This window comes from Coregonus clupeaformis, chromosome 1 (assembly GCF_020615455.1).
Source record: "Coregonus clupeaformis isolate EN_2021a chromosome 1, ASM2061545v1, whole genome shotgun sequence".
NCBI classification, from domain to species: domain Eukaryota; kingdom Metazoa; phylum Chordata; class Actinopteri; order Salmoniformes; family Salmonidae; genus Coregonus; species Coregonus clupeaformis.
The window spans coordinates 24,826,871-24,847,478 of record NC_059192.1 but is presented as its reverse complement, the minus strand read 5'-3'; the positions used below and the strand labels follow the sequence as shown (position 1 = coordinate 24,847,478).

At 42.0% G+C, this 20,608-nt stretch overlaps 1 protein-coding gene across 3 annotated transcripts in view; it reads right to left on the bottom strand.

Moving 5' to 3' along the window:
- Positions 1–20,608, bottom strand: part of LOC121559413 (zinc finger protein 385C-like) — a 125,949-nt gene that overhangs the window by 31,824 nt on the left and 73,517 nt on the right. The window contains exon 1 of one of the 3 annotated variants that reach the window (XM_041872757.2): positions 13,116–13,491. The exons of the other annotated variants lie outside the window; for them this stretch is intronic. Coding sequence (XP_041728691.1) covers positions 13,116–13,125 — 10 coding nt within the window. The 5' untranslated portion in view covers positions 13,126–13,491. Of the gene's footprint in view, positions 1–13,115; positions 13,492–20,608 lie in introns of those variants that run through there. 3 annotated transcript variants of the gene reach the window in all.

Sequence of the window (20,608 nt, the reverse complement as noted above, 5' to 3'; positions counted from 1 at the left end):
TTATAAAGGTAAAATCAGGAAGCTGAGTGCTAACTTGTTTTGGTTCAAATTTAATCCGTATAGTGACTGGGGAAATGTTCTTGAATAAGAATGTTACAAACACCATGATTTTGGGATTCACTAGTACCGATCTACAGTATTTCAATCATGAATGCAGAGAGGAAGCTACAGAGATTTTCCACAGATTCTGTTACCATTTCCTTAAGGATGAACTCAGCATAGCTGAGCTGTAGGAATGTGAGGACCTCTGAATACCCCCTAAAAATAAACTGACACCATCTGCACCCATTAAGATAAGGCTGGGCCAATCGCTCCATTGAATGGTGCTCGGCAGATGTGCCAGCAAACATATTTCATGTCCGTTGGTGTCTTTCTCCATCCGATCGACTTCCCAATTAGACGCATTCAGAGTATTAGTGTTCCTCTGAGTCTCAGCAAGACTGGGAGAGTGGCAAGCAAAGAGGCTTGAAGTGCCCTCTTAATAGCGTTGGAGACAAGAAAAATAAGACACTGCTATTTCAGCCATTAGTTTGAGACATAGATTTTTAGACATTACCAGAGGGCCGTTACTAAGGTTTGGTCATTTTTGTATTAATATGAAGCTAATGATGACAGCTTGTATATTCAGCAGTATATTCCAAATACTGTGGTGAACAACCTCTACCACTTCAAACTGGCAACAGCAAACAGTGAGTGGACATTCATTTTTTGCCTAGCTCCTGTGCATATTTGGATCAGGATGTGTGAAAAACCCTCTCCCTTTACTATATCCATCCCTATAATGGAAAGATTTAAGGCTTGCTGGCCACGTTTTTGTGAGGTCGGTTCTCCTGAAACCTGCATATTTCCGCTCGGTTGTCGTGACAATTCACTGGATACTGTGGCATGCAAGATTATCGGTCAAGTCAGCAGCACTTGGGCAGATATCAATGTGTGACTCCTTACTGCTGACAAAGTGTTTTGTTTCCTAGAGATGTGATGTAGACAATGTGCTATTTGGGGCAGTGAGAGACCAGGGGCCATATTCAAGAAGCATCACATAGTAGGAGTGCTAATCTAGGATAAGGTCCCACCTGTCCATATAATATGATTCATTATGACTTAAAATACAAAACTGTTCCTATATCAGCACTACCCTGCTCAGTACTACTCAGCACTACACATTGTGAATACAGGCCCTCGTCCTTTGTATTGTATTTGTCAGAATTAAATAGGTTTAGCCTATTTCCAGGTTTTAACTAGTGAGATATAGATTCAGAGTAGTGTGAAGTCATTACATTTTAATCAGGTATCCAGCATTTGGCTAACATCTAAAAGTACTACAGTACCAATTTATATAGCTCAAATCTAGCCATCTTGGAAGGCAACCTAAGCCTTCTGACGATGATGGCAAAACCACATGATAAAAACCTCCAAGTAGATACTGTTGCTTAATGCAGAACATTTCATCACAGCCTAAAGGCTTTTCTAGACTTGGAGCGCTCAGTGAGCAGGGAATTACATCAGTGGTGGAGCCCTCCAGAATCCATCAACCATGCATGATACTGAGACAGAGAAAGAACTGTCTGGACAGAACAAATGCTATTTTCGCTAATGAGCACCACGGCAGATTTAAACAGACTGACTGACCGATCTTTCTTCACTGAAAACAATGTCCTTGATTTTCACAGCTAACATACAGTGGGGAGAACAAGTATTTGATACACTGCCGATTTTGCAGGTTTTCCTACTTACAAAGCATGTAGAGGTCTGTAATTTCTTATCATAGGTACACTTCAACTGTGAGAGACGGAATCTAAAACAAAAATCCAGAAAATCACATTGTATGATTTTTAAGTAAATAATTTGCATTTTATTGCATGACATAAGTATTTGATCACCTAACAACCAGTAAGAATTCCGGCTCTCACAGACCTGTTAGTTTTTCTTTAAGAAGCCCTCCTGTTCTCCACTCATTACCTGTATTAACTGCACCTGTTTGAACTCGTTACCTGTATAAAAGACACCTGTCCACACACTCAATCAAACAGACTCCAACCTCTTCACAATGGCCAAGACCAGAGAGCTGTGTAAGGACATCAGGGATAAAATTGTAGACCTGCACAAGGCTGGGATGGGCTACAGGACAATAGGCAAGCAGCTTGGTGAGAAGGCAACAACTGTTGGCGCAATTATTAGAAAATGGAAGAAGTTCAAGATGACGGTCAATCACCCTCGGTCTGGTGCTCCATGCAAGATCTCACCTCGTGGGGCATCAATGATCACGAGGAAGGTGAGGGATCAGCCCAGAACTACACGGCAGGACCTGGTCAATGACCTGAAGAGAGCTGGGACCACAGTCTCAAAGAAAACCATTAGTAACACACTACGCCGTCATGGATTAAAATCCTGCAGCGCACGCAAGGTCCCCCTGCTCAAGCCAGCGCATGTCCAGGCCCGTCTGAAGTTTGCCAATGACCATCTGGATGATCCAGAGGAGGAATGGGAGAAGGTCATGTGGTCTGATGAGACAAAAATATAGCTTTTTGGTCTAAACTCCACTCGCCGTGTTTGGAGGAAGAAGAAGGATGAGTACAACCCCAAGAACACCATCCCAACCGTGAAGCATGGAGGTGGAAACATCATTCTTTGGGGATGCTTTTCTGCAAAGGGGACAGGACGACTGCACTGTATTGAGGGGAGGATGGATGGGGCCATGTATCGCGAGATCTTGTCCAACAACCACCTTTCCTCAGTAAGAGCATTGAAGATGGGTCGTGGCTGGGTCTTCCAGCATGACAACGACCCGAAACACACAGCCAGGGCAACTAAGGAGTGGCTCCGTAAGAAGCATCTCAAGGTCCTGGAGTGGCCTAGCCAGTCTCCAGACCTGAGCCCAATAGAAAATCTTTGGAGGGAGCTGAAAGTCCGTATTGCCCAGCGACAGCCCCGAAACCTGAAGGATCTGGAGAAGGTCTGTATGGAGGAGTGGGCCAAAATCCCTGCTGCAGTGTGTGCAAACCTGGTCAAGACCTACAGGAAACGTATGATCTCTGTAATTGCAAACAAAGGTTTCTGTACCAAATATTAAGTTCTGCTTTTCTGATGTATCAAATACTTATGTCATGCAATAAAATGCAAATTAATTACTTAAAAATCATACAATGTGATTTTCTGGATTTTTGTTTTAGATTCCGTCTCTCACAGTTGAAGTGTACCTATGATAAAAATTACAGACCTCTATATGCTTTGTAAGTAGGGAAACCTGCAAAATCGGCAGTGTATCAAATACTTGTTCTCCCCACTGTATAATGAAATATGTTCACTATGCCATCTTCATTTTTTATTATTTTTTCATTATGCCATTTAGCAGACAGTTTTATCTAAAGTACAGTCATGCGTGCATACATTTTACGTACATGTGGTCCAGGCAATTTAACCCACTATACTGGCATTGCAAGCGCCATGCTCTACCAACCAAGCTACAGAGGACCACGTGACCTGTATGAATTTCTGCTTCATCAAATATGCCAATGGCCCCAGGACTAGCGGAAGCAAAATAGCCCCATAAGACCAAAGATCTACCAACCATATTTTACAGTAGGTACAGTGGCTTGCGAAAGTATTCACCCCCCTTGGCATTTTTCCTATTTTGTTGCCTTACAACCTGGAATTAAAATGATTATTTTGGGGGGTTTGTATCATTTGATTTACACAACATGCCTACCGCTTTGAAGATGCACAATATTTTAGAAAACTTGAGCGTGCATAACTATTCACCCCCCCAAAGTCAATACTTTGTAGAGCCACCTTTTGCAGAAATTACAGCTGCAGGTCTCTTGGGGTATGTCTCTATAAGCTTGGCACATCTAGCCACTGGGATTTTTGCCCATTCTTCAAGGCAAAACTGCTCCAGCTCCTTCAAGTTGGATGGGTTCCGCTGGTGTACAATTGGATTGAGGTCTGGGCTTTGACTAGGCCATTCCAAGACATTTTAAATGTTTCCCCTTAAACCACTCGAGTGTTGCTTTAGCAGTATGCTTAGGGTCATTGTCCTGCTGGAAGGTGAACCTCCGTCCCAGTCTCAAATCTCTGGAAGACTAAAACAGGTTTCCCTCAAGAATTTCCCTGTATTTAGCGCCATCCATCATTCCTTCCATTCTGACCAGTTTCCCAGTCCCTGATGATGAAAAACATCCCCACAGCATGATACTGCCACCACCATGCTTCACTGTGGGGATGGTGTGCTCGGGGTGATGAGAGGTGTTGGGTTTGCGCCAGACATAATGTTTTCCTTGATGGCCAAAAAGCTCAATTTTTGTCTCATCTGACCAGAGTACCTTCTTCCATATGTTTGGGGAGTTTCCCAAATGCCTTTTGGCGAACACCAAACATGTTTGCTTATTTTTTTCTTTTAACAATGGCTTTTTTCTGGCCACTCTCCTGTAAAGCCCAGCTCTGTGGAGTGTATGGCTTAAAGTGATCCTATGGACAGATACTCCAATCTCCGCTGTGGAGCTTTGCAGCTCCTTCAGGGTTATCTTTGGTCTCTTTGTTGCCTCTCTGATTAATGCCCTCCTTGCCTGGTCTGTGAGTTTTGGTGGGCGGCCCTCTCTTGGCAGGTTTGTTGTGGTGCCATATTATTTCCATTTTTTTATAATTTTAATGGTGCTCTGTGGGATGTTTAAAGTTTCTGATATTTTTTTATAACCCAACCCTGATCTGTACCTCTCCATAACTTTGTCCCTGACCTGTTTGGAGAGCTCCTACGTCTTCATGGTGCCGCTTGCTTGATGGTGCCCCTTGCTTAGTGGTGTTGCAGACTCTGGGGCCTTTCAGAACAGGTGTATATGTACTGAGATCATGTGACAGATCATGTGACACTTAGATTGCACACAGGTGGACTTTATTTAACTAATTATGTGAGTTCTGAAGGTAATTGGTTGCACCAGATCTTATTTAGGGGCTTCATAGCAAAGGGGGTGAATACATATGCACACATCACTTTTCCGTTAGTTTTTTTTTCATTTCACTTCACCAATTTGGAGTATTTTGTGTATGTCCAGTACATGAAATCCAAATAAAAATCAATTTAAATTACAGGTTGTAATGCAACAAAATAGGAAAGACTCCAAGGGGGATGAATACTTTTGCAAGGCACTGTATGGAGTTATTTTCTACTCATGAATTCTCATTTCGACACCAAAGCCACCACTGGTATGCGTGGCCAAATAGCTCTATTTTCATGTCATCCAATAAATGTAAATGCCTGGAGTTTGCTAAACAGCATTGGTATTGGGTTGGAACCAGTGCTTTGGTCAGATGACATGAAAGTAGAGCTCTTTGGCCACGCACACCAGTGGTGGGTTTGGCGTCGAAATGAGAATGCATGAGCAGAAAATAACCCCATACCTACTGTAAAATATGGTGGTGGATCTTTGATGTTATGGGGCTATTTTGTTAAGGTCAACGGCATCATGACTTTTATCCAGTACCAGGATATTTTGCTTGTTACATGAGGTGTTTCAAGCCATTCGATTCATGCGTACAGGTCAAATTAAAATCGGAGAGATAAAGAGCTATTCAGAAGGGGCCATTGTTAAGGTCAACGGCATCATGACTTTTACCCATTGCCAGGATATTTTCCTTGTTACATGAGTTGTTTCAAGCCATTCGATTCATTCATAGAGGTCAAATTAAAATCGGAGAGATAAAGATATGTTCGAAAGGTAAAAATAGCAATAGCTTCTTCAAATCTTACAGAATTTGTCCTATATACAACCAGGGAGATGCTATGGTTATCAAGTCTGACACTGCACAGACAGACATTCAGCATGGTTGCATAACTATCTGACTCATGATGACTTACAGGCTATGTCCCAATTATTTATCCTTGCTCCCAAAGAGTGCACTTTAATGGTTTTTGCGACTGCACTTGAAGAAACTTTCAAAGTTCTTGAAATTGTCTGTATTGACTGACCTTCATATCTTAAAGTAATGATGGACTGTCGTTTCTCTTTGCTTATTTGAGCTGTTCTTGCCATAATATGGACTTGGTCTTTTACCAAATAGGGCTATCTTCTGTATACCACCCCTACCTTGTCAAAACACAACTAATTGGCTCAAACCCATTAAGAAGGAAAGAAATTCCACAAATTAACTGGGAACTAGACAAAACTTCCAGGGGACCATAACGCAACGTTTTATCTAACTAGCTAAGGCTGGGTAGTTCTGGCTGTGTGAAAAACTGATAGTGAATGTTTTGAAGCCAAGAATACTTACTAGCTACAGAATTATTTGCACAATCAAAGCTGAGAGACTGAAAAACAGCTTCTATCTCAAGGCCATCAGACTGTTAAATAGCCATCACTAGCACATTAGAGGCTGCTGCCTATAGACATAGACTAGAAATCACTGGCCACTTTAAGAAATTGAACACTAGTCACTTTAATCATGTTTACATATCTTGCATTACTCATCTCATATGTATATACTATATCCTATAATATTCTACTGTATCTTAGTCCATGCCGCTCTGTCATTGTTCGTCCATATATGTATATATTCTTAATTCCATTCCTTACTTAGATTTGTGTGTATTGGGTATATGTTGTGAAATTGTTAGATATTCCTTGTTAGATATTACTGCACTGTCAGAGCTAGAAGCACAAGCATTTCGCTACACCCGCAATAACATCTGCTAAACACGTGTATGTGACGAATACAATTTGATTTGATTTGATTTGAATCATTGTGTTAGTCTGCATCATAGGGTCAGCAAGTTAGCAATGGATGTGCCACTAGTCAAGAAGATTAAAAAAAGAGGACGTAAGTAAGGTTCTTGGCAACTGCCCGCACACCATCCCTGGCAAACTAGCTGGCAAATTTGCTTTCTGCTGAGATGTCTTTAACTTCATCACACTGATTATGGGTCATGAAGGTGTTCCATTTGTTAAGACCTCTTCAGTGCTATCATGATCATGGCAGGAGAGTGACAGCCATGGAGAGAGAGAGAGAGAGAGAGAGAGAGAGAGAGAGAGAGAGAGAGAGAGAGAGAGAGAGAGAGAGAGAGAGAGAGAGAGAGAGAGGCCACAAACTAACAGGTAAGATTGTGAGAAGTGCCTCTCCAAGCTCATAGAGTTCATAGACTGATGATCTGTCATTGTGTGAATCAATCTGAATTATCATATATGATCTCTGATGAAATGATAGCAGCTTAAAGAGATTATCTGGTACTTTTGAGCCAGTAGTTCTGAAAGTAGTACTCACGAGCCAAAAGTGGCCCCCGAAAATTGCGTACTACGTCACATATGTGCAGATATGTGCACCACGTCATTGCTCTCACTCTCGCTCTGCTGTGTGTGCATCTTGCTAGCTGTCACTCAAATGGCGAGGGGCTGAAGCTCATTGGCTGAAACTCGAATTGCTAAGGAGCTGGCCCATGTGGGGAAATATTTAGGGAAATTGGCACCGCACAGCTTCCAGAAAACATTCACTTTCAAACTATGGATTTTGTGGCTAATTAAGGTAAATCAGTAATTTTGCTCATAGATTATGTATGTACACATTGACATATCCAGCCCAAAGCGGGAGGTTTAAAAAATACTTAGTAGTGGCCAAAGTTCCGGAGCATGTCTTTAAGTCTAGAGGGTGCATTGCATGTGTTTACTTCATGAAAGAGAGAGGCAGCCATGACTATATTTTATTTTTGATAATTGTGTAGAGTGGAGATTGACTAATTTCAGTTCCATGCCTACCTTTTAAAAATTAAAACAGTTTTTAACTGTGTATGTTGCTGGTTATTATTTAAGCAATATCGCCCGAGGGGGTGTGGTAAATGGCCAATATACCACGTCTAAGGGCTGTTCTTATGCACGACGCAACGCGGAGTGCTAGGACACAGCCCTTAGCCGTGGTATAATGGCCATATATCACAAACCCCCAAGGTGCCTTATTCCTATTATAAACTGGTTACCAACGTAATTAGAGCAGTAAAAATAAATTTTTGTCATACCCATGGCATACGGTCTGATATACCACGGCTTTCAGCCAATAAGCATTCAGGGCTCGAACAACCCAGTTTATAATACAGTATAATAACTGTATTTAACTTGGAAAATATTACGTTAACTTTCAAACCATACAGTATGTAGAGAAGCAGTAGTAACAACCTGCCATAGGGGAAGTGAGAAAAATACTAGGAAATTAGTCATACAGTAGCAGAGAAAGAGTATAAAATGGTTGTTTAATTGAATATACAGTATCCACATTAACAGTCACATTGGTATTCAGTACAGTATGAATGGCCATGGTCCTAAGACTGATTGGACTGTAACAGAGTAAGTGCCTCTCTGCAAGGCCCTTCTTAGCCTTGTAAATTTGCCCATTTGTAAGTTAAGATTTGTCTGTATCCTTTTCTCAAAAGTCACTAGAAATGAGCATTTAATGCCAGAGTCGCTCCTACGCACCTGGCCCTGATAGATGTCACTCCTATGATGTATCTTCCTCAAATCCTAACATCTAGCCAAAAAAACAAATTTCCATGGGCTTCATGGGTTCATAGTCTATACTCAGCGGGATGCCAAATACATAAAATCTCTCTGACAATGGTCAGAACACTGACCTAGCCAATAGAGGAAGAAAAACGATGGATTGTCCCAGAGGGCAAAACTGGTTGGAATTATTTAATTATGATGTCATAGTCAGGTTGTATACAGGTTGGCAACCATATAGCGACCTAACAATATAACAACTTTGCCATGATGACTTGATCTAGAAATGAAAAAGACACCTGTACCTAGTTGTAGCAGAGACCAGTAGGTTGTAGGCAGGTTAGCTATATGACCTATTCTCAACCAAGCAAACCATTTTACAACCAGAAATGATGTCATTAAGCCTTTAAGGAAGTATTGTCTAGCATTGGTTATTCTATCCACTGCACCAGAACCATTGTGGGCATCCCCGGGGTGTGGGCGGAACATATGCCTGTCCCAGGGGGGTCATCAGACATACCAGCCAGTGTGCCAGCTCCCAGTGACATTATCAGACAGGCTAATCAATCCCATGCTGTCACCACTCTGAAATGACTAACACTAGCCATCAATCTCAGCAATGTGGCCCGCAGCGGGGGGGACAGGGGGACGGGGGACGCGCCATGGGCACACCAGAGACTTGAATGCACCCTTAATGTGCCACACACTGTGGGTAGCAAACATGTGACCAGAACTGAAAAAAAGGATTGAGAAGAGAATAGAGCTAGATGCTGGTGAAAACATATGGTGACTATGCTATGCATTATCGCTGCAATCATTACTGCCACTGTAATCATAATCTTTATTATCATCAACAACAATAACACAACATCATCATCTATATTTTATCAAACTCGCATTTAGGATCAGGGGAATGCAATGAAAAAAATGTTTGTCCGGGCCGGCCTTGATTTCAACATCCACAGACTTTGATTTTGGTCCGGTCCAGATCGGCCTTGATTTGGCTCACAAATAGAAGTCTATGGTTGGTTCAGATTAGGTCCGGACCAGCTTTGATTGGGCCCAAACTTGGTTCAGATTTGGTCTGGTTGGGACCAGCCTTGATTTATCCTAAACTTGGTTCAGATTTGGTCCGGTCCAGCTTTGATTTGGCCCAGACTTGGTTCAGATTAGGTCTGGTCCGGACCAGCCTTTGTTCGTGCTAAACTTGGTTCAGATTTGGTCTGGTCCGGACTGGCTTTGATTTGGCCCAAACATTGGTTCAGATTTGGTCCGGTCCGGCCTAGATTTGGCCCAAACATAGACATCTATGATTGATTCATATTTGGTCCGGTCAAGACCGACCAAATTTGGTCTTGTTTGGGGGCTCATTAGAATAATACCCTGTGTGGTAAATTTTTACATTTACATTTACATTTAGGTCATTTAGCAGATGCTTCTATCCAGATCGATTTACAGTCAGTGACATGTAGATGTAAGTGAAATTATGTACGATTTAAATTTGGCCGTAGAAAGGACCAAAAAGTATGTATTTTCAATGGCTGTAAAATACATATTTTCAACATCTGTAAAATACATATTTTCAACTTTCACTTAGAACTGAAAATTAAAGAGAAACCTCTATTTATGTCAGCTTCCTGCTTCCCCTGTTTGTCTCCTGGCCTCTAGAGGTCAGCTGTGTTCCCCTTTGCCTTAGTTTTTCCTCATGTGTCCTAATTAGCTTATCTATGTCACCTGTGCCTTGTTTCCCCTTGAGTATTTTAGCTGTGTGTTTTCCCCTTGTTTCTCACTTGGTTATTGCGTCCTGTCTATGTGTCTCCTGCTTTGTCCCACCGTGTCAGTCCTAGTAAGTTATTCGAAGTTATCTTTAGTTTGTTTTTCTCCCCTCGGGGAGTTGTTTTGTTTTGCCTCCTGTTTTGGAACATTAAATCTACTTACCTGGAGTATTGCCTTGGGTGTTTCATTTGGGTCCTACAACATCTCCTCTGTGGCTAAGGGGTAGTACCCCCAGCTCTACACATTTGAGACCGGAGTTCTAGCCCGGCTTGTGACAATTTAGAGCTACAAATCTAAGACATGAGGAAACTATATCATAATCTCAACAATTATGGATGATATAACTGACTTGGTTGAGGACAACAACAGCGGCAGAGCATTCACACCACACCACTGTTCCATCGCTCAACACTCTGACACAGACAAGGGAAGCGTCCCAAATGGCACCATTTTCTTCTCAAAGTACTGCACTAAATACGGAATAGGGGACGCATCCAACAATTTCTCCATAAAAGATTGTCAGCAGCTCAAGCTCAAAGTGATACTGGCAGGAGAATAAAAACAGCTGCAGCATCACCACAAGGCAACCACAGAGCTATCTCCTCATAACCTCCTCCCTTTGATCTCCCTAATCTTGTTTAAAGAAAGTAGCGTGGGGCTTGGGCTATGCCACGGTGGAGTACTGCTTGCATTGCAGCCAGTGTTCATTGCTAGCTGATATTATTCAACGTCTACAGTGCCTTCAGAAAGTATTCATACCCCTTGACTTATTCCACATTTTGTTGTGTCTACACACAAAACCTCATAATTTTTGCAATTTTTTTCTAAACGAAATACAGATATATCTCATTTACATAAGTATTCTCACACCTGAGTCAATACTTTGTAGAAGCACCTTTGGCAGCGATTACAGCTGTGAGTCTTTTAGGGTAAGTCTCTAAGAGCTTTGCACACCTGGAATGTACAATATTTTCCCATTATTATTTGTTTTATTCTTCAAGCTCTGGCAAGTTGATTGTTGATCATTGCTAGACAGCCATTTTCAAGTCTTGCCATAGATTTTTAAGCCGATTTAAGTCAAAACTGTAATTAGGCCAGTCAAGAACATCAATGTCATCATTGTAAGCAACTACAGTGTAGATTTGGCCATGTGTTTTTGTCCTGCTGAAAGGTGAATTAGTCTCCCAGTGTCTGTTGGAAAGCAGACTGAACCAGGTTTTCCTCTAGGATTTTGCCTGTGCTTATAGCTGTATTCCATTTCTTTTTATCCTAAAAAACTCCCTACTCCTTGCTGATGACAAGCATACCCATAACATGATGCAGCCACCACTATGCTTAAAAATATGAAGTGTGGTACTCAGTGATGTGTTGTGTTAGATTTGCCCCAAACAACGCTTTGTATTCAGGACAAAAAAGTAAATATTTTGGAGTATTACTTAATTAAGTGCCTTGTTGCAAACAGGATGCATGTTTTGGAATATTTGTATTCTGTACAGGCTTCCTTCTTTTCATTATATCATTTAGGTTAGTATTGTGGAGTAACTACAATGTTGTTGATCCATCCTCAGTTTTTTCTATCACAACCATTAAACTCTGTAACTGTTTTAAAATCACCATTGGCCTCATGGTGAAAGCCCTGAGTAGTTTCCTACCTCTCTGGCAACTGAATTAGGAAGGTTGCCTGTATCTTTGTAGTGACTGGGTTTATTGATACACCAAAGTGTAATTAATAACTTCACCATGCTCAAAGAGATATTCAGCGTCTGCTTTTTTTATTTTTTACACATCTACCAATAGGTGCCCTTCTTTGCGAGGCATTGAAAAACCTCCCTGGTCTTTATGGTTGAATCTGTGCTTGAAATTCACTACTCGATTGAGGGACCTTACAGATAATTGTATGTGTGGGGTACAGAGATGGGTAGTTATTCAAAAATCATGTTAACCACTATTATTGAACACGGAATGAGTCCATGCAACTTATTATGCAATTTGTTAAGCACATTTTTACTCCTTAACTGATTTAGGCTTGCTATAACAAAGGGGTTGAATACTTATTCACTGAAGACATACCAGGTTTTAGTTTTTTATTAATTTCAAACATTTTCTACTAACAAAATTCCACTTTGCCATTACGGGGGATTGTGTTCAGATCAGTGATACAAAACCTCTATTTAATTAATTTTAAATTCAGGCTGTAACACAACAAAATGTGGAAAAAGTAAAGGGGTGTGAATACTTTCTGAAGGCAAAGTACATACATACAGATGGGACATCAGATATATTTATTTAATACATTTTTAATATTATAATTAGTTTTTTATCAAGATATTTCGAACAACAACCTTTTTTTTGTATTATTACCAGACAAAACACGAGTGTATCATCAATTGGCTACAATTAGCCTAGATCAGCTAATCAGGACCACAGATGAGAGATGACATAATTGTCTGTAACAATATGGTCAGCGATATCAATTATGTCCTTCCCTTCGAAACGACATTACAATTGTTAATTTCTCTGCTCTTCTCAAAGGGTCAAATCAGGGAAAAACAAGGATGCTTTACTCTGAGTGTTTTTTTCCTGCATACACTGAATTCTACCGTTGAAAATGGACACTTGACAGTAACAGGGATAACTATACTACACGGATTCCCTGTGTCTGTCACAAATGACAACCGACAGTAAGAGTGCTATGAATGCTATTTCAAATAGGCTAACAATATTTAATAATGCAACACAATGTGTGTACAGTACTGACAACCACTGTTTTTACAGACTATCAAGAAACCTGCGAGACAAATTAAATGTCAAGTTTGCGACCACACTTCAACACTTTTCTCAGACATCCACTTAGTAAACATTACTTACCTAGAAGCATGGTGCCGGGTATTGTGATTCCTTTTTAAACTCCTATCCCTTTGAAGCGGTGTCTTCTTCTGGAATGAAGCTACAGATTCCTGGCAAACATTGCCACAATGTTCCCTAACGTTCTCTAAAAGAAACCCTCCAGAGCAGCCTATTTTTTCTCTCACTTCTCTGTGCCTGCCTCTCTCACTCTACTTCCCTCCGTGCAGTGGTAGTCTTTTGTCAGGCAACTCAATGACACATCGCTCTGCTAATCCAATCTGCCGCAGCTCACAGGAATGATACACATGCGCCTCAATTAAAAGCTTCATGCTACACTGATCAGGGTGCCATGGGGGAGAGGGAGAGACATAGAGACAGGAACAGAGAGTACGGGGAAAGGGAGAGAGAGAAAGTGGGAGAATAAAGAGTGAGAGTGAGGAGAGAGAGAGGTGCGGAGACAAGGGGGAGAGGAAGGGAGTGGGAGAGCCTGGGAAAGAGAGAATAAGAGATGGAGATGAGTTGGTGTTGGCCAGAACCAACTGTTTCCTCTTAACCTTTGTCTTCTTTCTCTCTCCCGCTTGCCATCCAACTGGCTCTCACAACTATTCTGTTTTCCTTTCATTATTCATACCTGCATAGTCCCTGCCAGATAGCAGAAACATCAGTCTACTTACAATGGCTTTTTAAAAACACACTGTATCTGAACCCTCTCCACCACCACCACCTGAGAAACTACACAACTGCACAACAATGCAGATGCATCTGTTTGGAAATAACACAAAGTAGTATTAAAGAGCATTTTACAGGGTAGATTTTTAAAATAAAATAATCCTTTTCACGTTGCTGAAGCAGAAAATAAAGTTTGGAATGTCTGACTGGGTAAGTAGCACAGCCAGAACCCCCATGTGCAACGAAGGTACGATCTATACAGTGCATTTGGAAAGTATTCAGACCCCTTTACTTTTTCCACATTTTGTTAAGTTACAGCCTTATTATAAAATTGATTAAATAGTTTTTTCCCCCTCATCAATCTAAACACAATACCTCATAATGACGAAGCAAAAACAGGTTTTTAGACATTTTTGCTAATTTATTCAAAATAAAAAACTGAAATATCACATTTAAATATGTATTCAGACCTTTTACTCAGTACTTTGTTGAAGCACCTTTGGCAGCGATTACAGCCTTGAGTCTTCTTGGGTATGACGCTACAAGCTTGGCACACCTGTATTTGGGCCGTTACTCCCATTCTTCTCTGCAGATCCTCTCAAGCTCTCAGGTTGGACGGGGAGCGTCGCTGCACAGCTATTTTCAGGTCTCTCCAGAGATGTTAGATCGGGTGGACCAGGCTCTGGCTGGTCCACTCAAGGACATTCAGAGACTTGTCCCGAAGCCACTCCTGCATTGTCTTGGCTGTGTGCTTAGGGTTGTTGTCCTGTTGGAAGGTGAACCTTCGCCTCAGTCTGAGGTCCTGAGCGCTCTGGATCAGGTTTTCATCAAGGATCTCTCTGTACTTTGCTCTGTTCATCTTTCCCTCGATCCTGACTAGTCTCCCAGTCCTTGTCGCTGAAAAACATCCCCACAGCATGATGCTGCCACCAGTTTGGATTGGTCTGCCATATAGCAGCATGCTTCTGTCTATAACGTGAGTTCAGTATGTGTTGACAGTCCTTTCTATCGCGCCGTTTTTTTTAACGATATTACGTTCGCCATCGAGAACTACAAAGGTTTTGCTGCTTTTCTCAACAACATTGATGCCCTGCATTTAGCAGGCGCTATCGACAGATCAGTTGGAAAAAAGTGATGGGCAACTTTCTGCACACGCCACGGTTAGTGTGAACCGGTCAGTGTGAACCGGAGTGACTTGACACAACGCTGGCCAAACAAGATGTAGCTACAAACAAAACGGAGTTAAATGGTTCCAGTCTGCCATGAAGTGTTCATCCATGTATACGGGTAAGAGTCTAGCTACATTTTCAGAATTTGGTCAGAAAGTCGTTTTTATTGCAAGTTAAAGCGTACTGTTAGCTAGCAAACGTTAGCTTGCTGGCTCGCTAGCTAACGTTATGTGTATGATCTGTGTAGTAATATTATTCGAATCAGAAATCCATTTGCATTGCTAGTTATAGCCTAATGTTAGTTAGCTAACATTGAACGTAGTTTGTTAGCTTTAGCTACCTGCAGATTCATACTACAGCTATGACAATGTTTGTATTGGTAGTAGTATGAGTTGGGATTATGCCGGTTCATTGTTTATCTATCTAGCTAGCTACCTAGCTAGCTACATGTCTAAACAAAAGGCTCCACTTCGGCTGGATTATTATATGACCCATCAAATTAGCCAGGTGTGTCTGGGGGTGATTATGGCCATCTATTGTATTTCATAGACAATAGTGACCCATCCACTTAGCTAGATGTGGTTATAGCATTTCCTTCACATGACCCATCAATTTAGACAAGTGTGTCGGGTAAGCATCATCTAATAATGATAAAATATGTATAAAATATTTTTATCTGGACACTTTCTGTTTTTGATATTGCTACTATGCAAGTAACCACATCACTGTACCGTTTACACCTTCTGTATCCTGTGGATGTGACAAATCAACTTAGATTTGATTTGATATATCGTGTGTTTACCACATGGCCTCACATGTGAATCCTTAAAGAGATGGGTGGGGCTAAGGCTTAAGAGGGTGTGAACGATGCTGAATTGGTGTAGTGAAAGAAGAGCTCTACAGTAGCTGTACCAAAACATTCAAGGGCCATTTTCTCAAAAGTGGGGTTACAAGTTTATCAACTTTCAAAGCAGAATTACTTTCCCATTGTTCCTCAACTGCAGTGTATGATATACCATTTTCTAGCTGTGAGTCTCGACTTTTATCCAATGTAAAAAAAACACAATTTCAAATGTTGCTACAAACAGACAGAATCGAGACGGTCGGTCACATTTGGTTAGTCTGGCCCTGCTTTTGAGTCATGTTTTGGGTCCAATAAAAAAAAAAAAAACTTTTCCCAAGGGGTCGAGAGGTGGGTGGGGGGGCAGCAACTCAATCTCATGGCCCCCAAAACGCTAGAGGAGGTAGGATGCAAGGAATCAAAAACAGATGAATTCAGAAAGATCCATGCTGTCACAGTTGTTGTTCTTTCCTAAATGTGTGTCTGATTCAGACCTGGACAACTAGGTGTGGGCTTTATAGCTAATCAATTACCTTAAAGAAACATTGACTATCATGGCATGTACACAGGCAGATTCAGTCCATATTTGGTCATCTACTGTAATGTACTCACCATAGTGTTGGTTAAGGCTTTTACAGTGAAACACTAGACAAGGCTAGACATAATCATTTAACACATTATCATAATTTCAATAAAGCTGAATAATTCCCCTGCTCTCCCTGAGCCTCGTCGACCTCGGAACACAAACATAAATGTCAGCGAGCGCCGGGGTGGACTCAGTCGGTGTGTGTGTTTGGTTGTGTGTGTGTGTGGCGTGCATATGTGTGTGGATTCAGCCTGTGTGTTTCGCTCTGGCTCCCTTGTCGACCCGAATAACGGCGGCTGGGAAGGCCGACACTGACACACACTGACAGTTATACACTTCATTTGAAGGTACTGGATTCAAATAAATCTGCAAAGTTGCCCCAGAGCCGGAGGACCGCACAGCGGGTGGGTACACAACTCCAACCGATTATGTAAACCAGCGTGCGTGCGTGCGTGCATGTATCCATGCATGCGTCGTGTGTGTTCAAAATGTAAATTGCTGATGTATGGAAATCAATGTATTTCAGGAGCGGTTGAGGTTGACTGGGGAAGCCATATGGACAAGGACATCTCCTATGTAAATAACCAAGATAAAAGGCCAGATGGAATGAGAATGGAGAAATGGGAAAGAGATGAGAGAGAGAGAGAGAGACAGAGAAAAGAGAGAGATAGAAAAAAAGAGAGAAAGAAAGAGAGTACTCCTGCTGCCTGCCTAACATAGCCATATGTACATAGAAATATAGTCAGTCACACACACACGCACACTGATATTCTGACCTACAAATTACCTCCTGGAACCCACAGTACAAACTCCATACACATCGTGAACCTTCCCATCACTCTCTACGCCCCAGGCCTTCAACCGTTGAGAATGGCTTCTTATGACAGCTCCCCAAAGGAGCTCCTCAAAATGGCCGCCACTCTCCAGTCTCCACTGTGAAATGAGGCCAGACCACCTCAACTCCAGCTGATAATGTCCTATTTCACAGCCCAGCTTCATTTCCATGCCACACAACTCACACAGTGTGTGTGTGTGTATGTGTGTGTGTGTGTGTGTGTGTGTGTGTCTGTGTGTGTGTGTTTGTGCAAGTGTATGCATATGTGTATGCGTCTGTATTGCAGTGGTACAATGTGGAGAAAATAAGTAAAGCTTTACATCCTTACTTTGTTGCTCTACCATGCAGCCCTTTTTTCAGGAACTGTTGAGGAGAAAATCCATATCTCTATTTCTATTTCTAAAGGAGAATGACACATTGTTTGTCCCTCTTAAGCTTCTCCCCCTTTTCTATTTTTATTTTCTCCTTTAGAAAGTAAATGCCTTCCAGGATATTGAGGCGGAGGAAAAAATCGCCCCCATAATTTCTAACTATAATGATTCTTGTTGTCTGATTTTGCATCCAATTTCAAGACCCCCCAGCTGGTGATGAAATGAAAAAGAAGGGGTGTACAGGAGAGAGAATGGGTGCCTAGAACAGTTCAACCAAGAAAAGGGAAGAAAGCTTGCTCTTATTGGTTTGTCAATAGGTGAGGTTTCTACTACTGTCTTGAACTATCGGTTCAACTCTCAAGGATAATAATGTCATTTCATGACCTTGCATCTTGTCTCAAGAAAGGCTATGGCTGAATTGTCAACAACACCCATGTCCACAAATAATTAAAGTTACAACCACCACTTTTTGGCCTCCCTCTTTTTGGTTTTACTGGATCTCATAATTCTTGACAGGGATTTTAAGAACATTTAGCTTTCTAAAAATCTACCATACACCAAAGAAGAATGATAAACATTGTTGCAGCCAGTTTTCGTATTTTCTTGGTTATGCAAATATTTGTTTATTAAATCATATGCTCATCAAGAATCATTTAATTTCTATATATAATAATAATATATTTATTTTATATACAACTTTTCATTACACGTTGAATCACAAAGTCGCTTTAAAAACAAAACAAACAGAAAACAATTTATTAAAACAAATGTAGGAGGATCTGGAAGTTATTGGGTGATGGTCTTCCACAGCTTTAGATGATCAAATCAAATCAAATCAAATCAAATTTTATTGGTCACATGCGCCGAATACAACAGGTGCAGACATTACAGTGAAATGCTTACTTACAGCCCTTAACCAACAGTGCATTTATTTTAAACAAAAAAGTAAGAATAAAACAACAACAAAAAAGTGTTGAGAAAAAAAGAGCAGAAGTAAAAATAAAGTGACAGTAGGGAGGCTATATATACAATAGAATAAAGTGACAGTAGGGAGGCTATATATACAGGGGGGTACCGTTGCATAGTCAATGTGCGGGGGGCACCGGCTAGTTGAGGTAGTTGAGGTAATATGTACATGTGGGTAGAGTTAAAGTGACTATGCATAAATACTTAACAGAGTAGCAGCAGCGTAAAAGTATGGGGTGGGGGGCAGTGCAAATAGTCCGGGTAGCCATGATTAGCTGTTCAGGAGTCTTATGGCTTGGGGGTAGAAGCTGTTGAGAAGTCTTTTGGACCTAGACTTGGCACTCCGGTACCGCTTGCCGTGCGGTAGCAGAGAGAACAGTCTATGACTAGGGTGACTGGAGTCTTTGACAATTTTGAGGGCCTTCCTCTGACACCGCCTGGTATAGAGGTCCTGGATGGCAGGGAGCTTTGCCCCTGTGATGTACTGGGCCGTACGCACTACCCTCTGTAGTGCCTTGCGGTCAGAGGCCAAGCAGTTGCCATACCAGGCGGTGATGCAACCAGTCAGGATGCTCTCGATGGTGCAGCTGTAGAATTTTTTGAGGATCTGAGGACCCATGCCAAATCTTTTTAGTCTCCTGAGGGGGAATAGGCTTTGTCGTGCCCTCTTCACGACTGTCTTGGTGTGTTTGGACCATGATAGTTCGTTGGTGATGTGGACACCAAGGAACTTGAAGCTCTCAACCTGTTCCACTACAGCCCCGTCGATGAGAATGGGGGCGTGCTCAGTCCTCTTTTTTTTCCTGTAGTCCACAATCATCTCCTTTGTCTTGGTCACGTTGAGGGAGAGGTTGTTGTCCTGGCACCACACGGCCAGATCTCTGACCTCCTCCCTATAGGCTGTCTCATCGTTGTCGGTGATCAGGCCTACCACTGTTGTGTCGTCGGCAAACTTAATGATGGTGTTGGAGTCGTGCCTGGCCATGCAGTCATGGGTGAACAGAGAGTACAGGAGGGGACTGAGCACGCACCCCTGAGGGGCCCCCGTGTTGAGGATCAGTGTGGCAGATGTGTTGTTACCTACCCTTACCACCTGGGGGCGGCCCGTCAGGAAGTCCAGGATCCAGTTGCAGAGGGAGGTGTTTAGTCCCAGGATCCTTAGCTTAGTGATGAGCTTTGAGGGCATTATGGTGTTGAATGCTGAGCTGTAGTCAATGAATAGCATTCTCACGTAGGTGTTCCTCTTGTCCAGGTGGGAAAGGGCAGTGTGGAGTGCGATAGAGATTGCATCATCTGTGGATCTGTTGGGGCGGTATGCAAATTGGAGTGGGTCTAGGGTTTCTGGGATTATGCTGTTGATGTGAGCCATGACCAGTCTTTCAAAGCACTTCATGGCTACAGACGTCAGTGCCACGGGTCGGTAGTCATTTAGGCAGGTTATCTTAGAGTTCTTGGGCACGGGGACTATGGTGGTCTGCTTGAAACATGTTGGTATTACAGACTCAGTCAGGGACATGATAGACAATTTAGAGAGGTAGTATCTTGAGCGGAGGGAGCATTGATGGTACAGCCAGGCAGAGAGGTAGTGACATCTGACAGACAGGCCACGGAGCTCTTCATCGGGCACCTCGTTGTCTTCGATGTTCACAGCTCCTCCTCCGTAGATCAGGCTGGATTGTCCACTACTGAAATGTAGCACCCACCTGGGTGATGATTCAGCCACTGTAAAAGTGCCAGTAAGACCACCACACCTCAGCAGTAGTCCTGCAAATCTCCCAATATCTGCCTCTGCATCACCTCACACCGCAGTCATATAAATATATGGTTTATGCATTCATTTGGTTATGTGGTCTCTTATTATGGTCCTATGATTTGAATTGGAATAGGTCAATTACGCCCTCTAGCCTCAATTAGTTGGAAGTACAGGTGGGCCCACCAAGAAGCCACATATAGACAGGTTGGTTGTTTAGCAACAAAACCGACGCGTGTGCAACTATGGGGCAAAACAGACGGGGTAGGCTTAGATTGTTGACAACATGTAAACTATATTTCCTCTCCAATGTTTATTGAAAATATA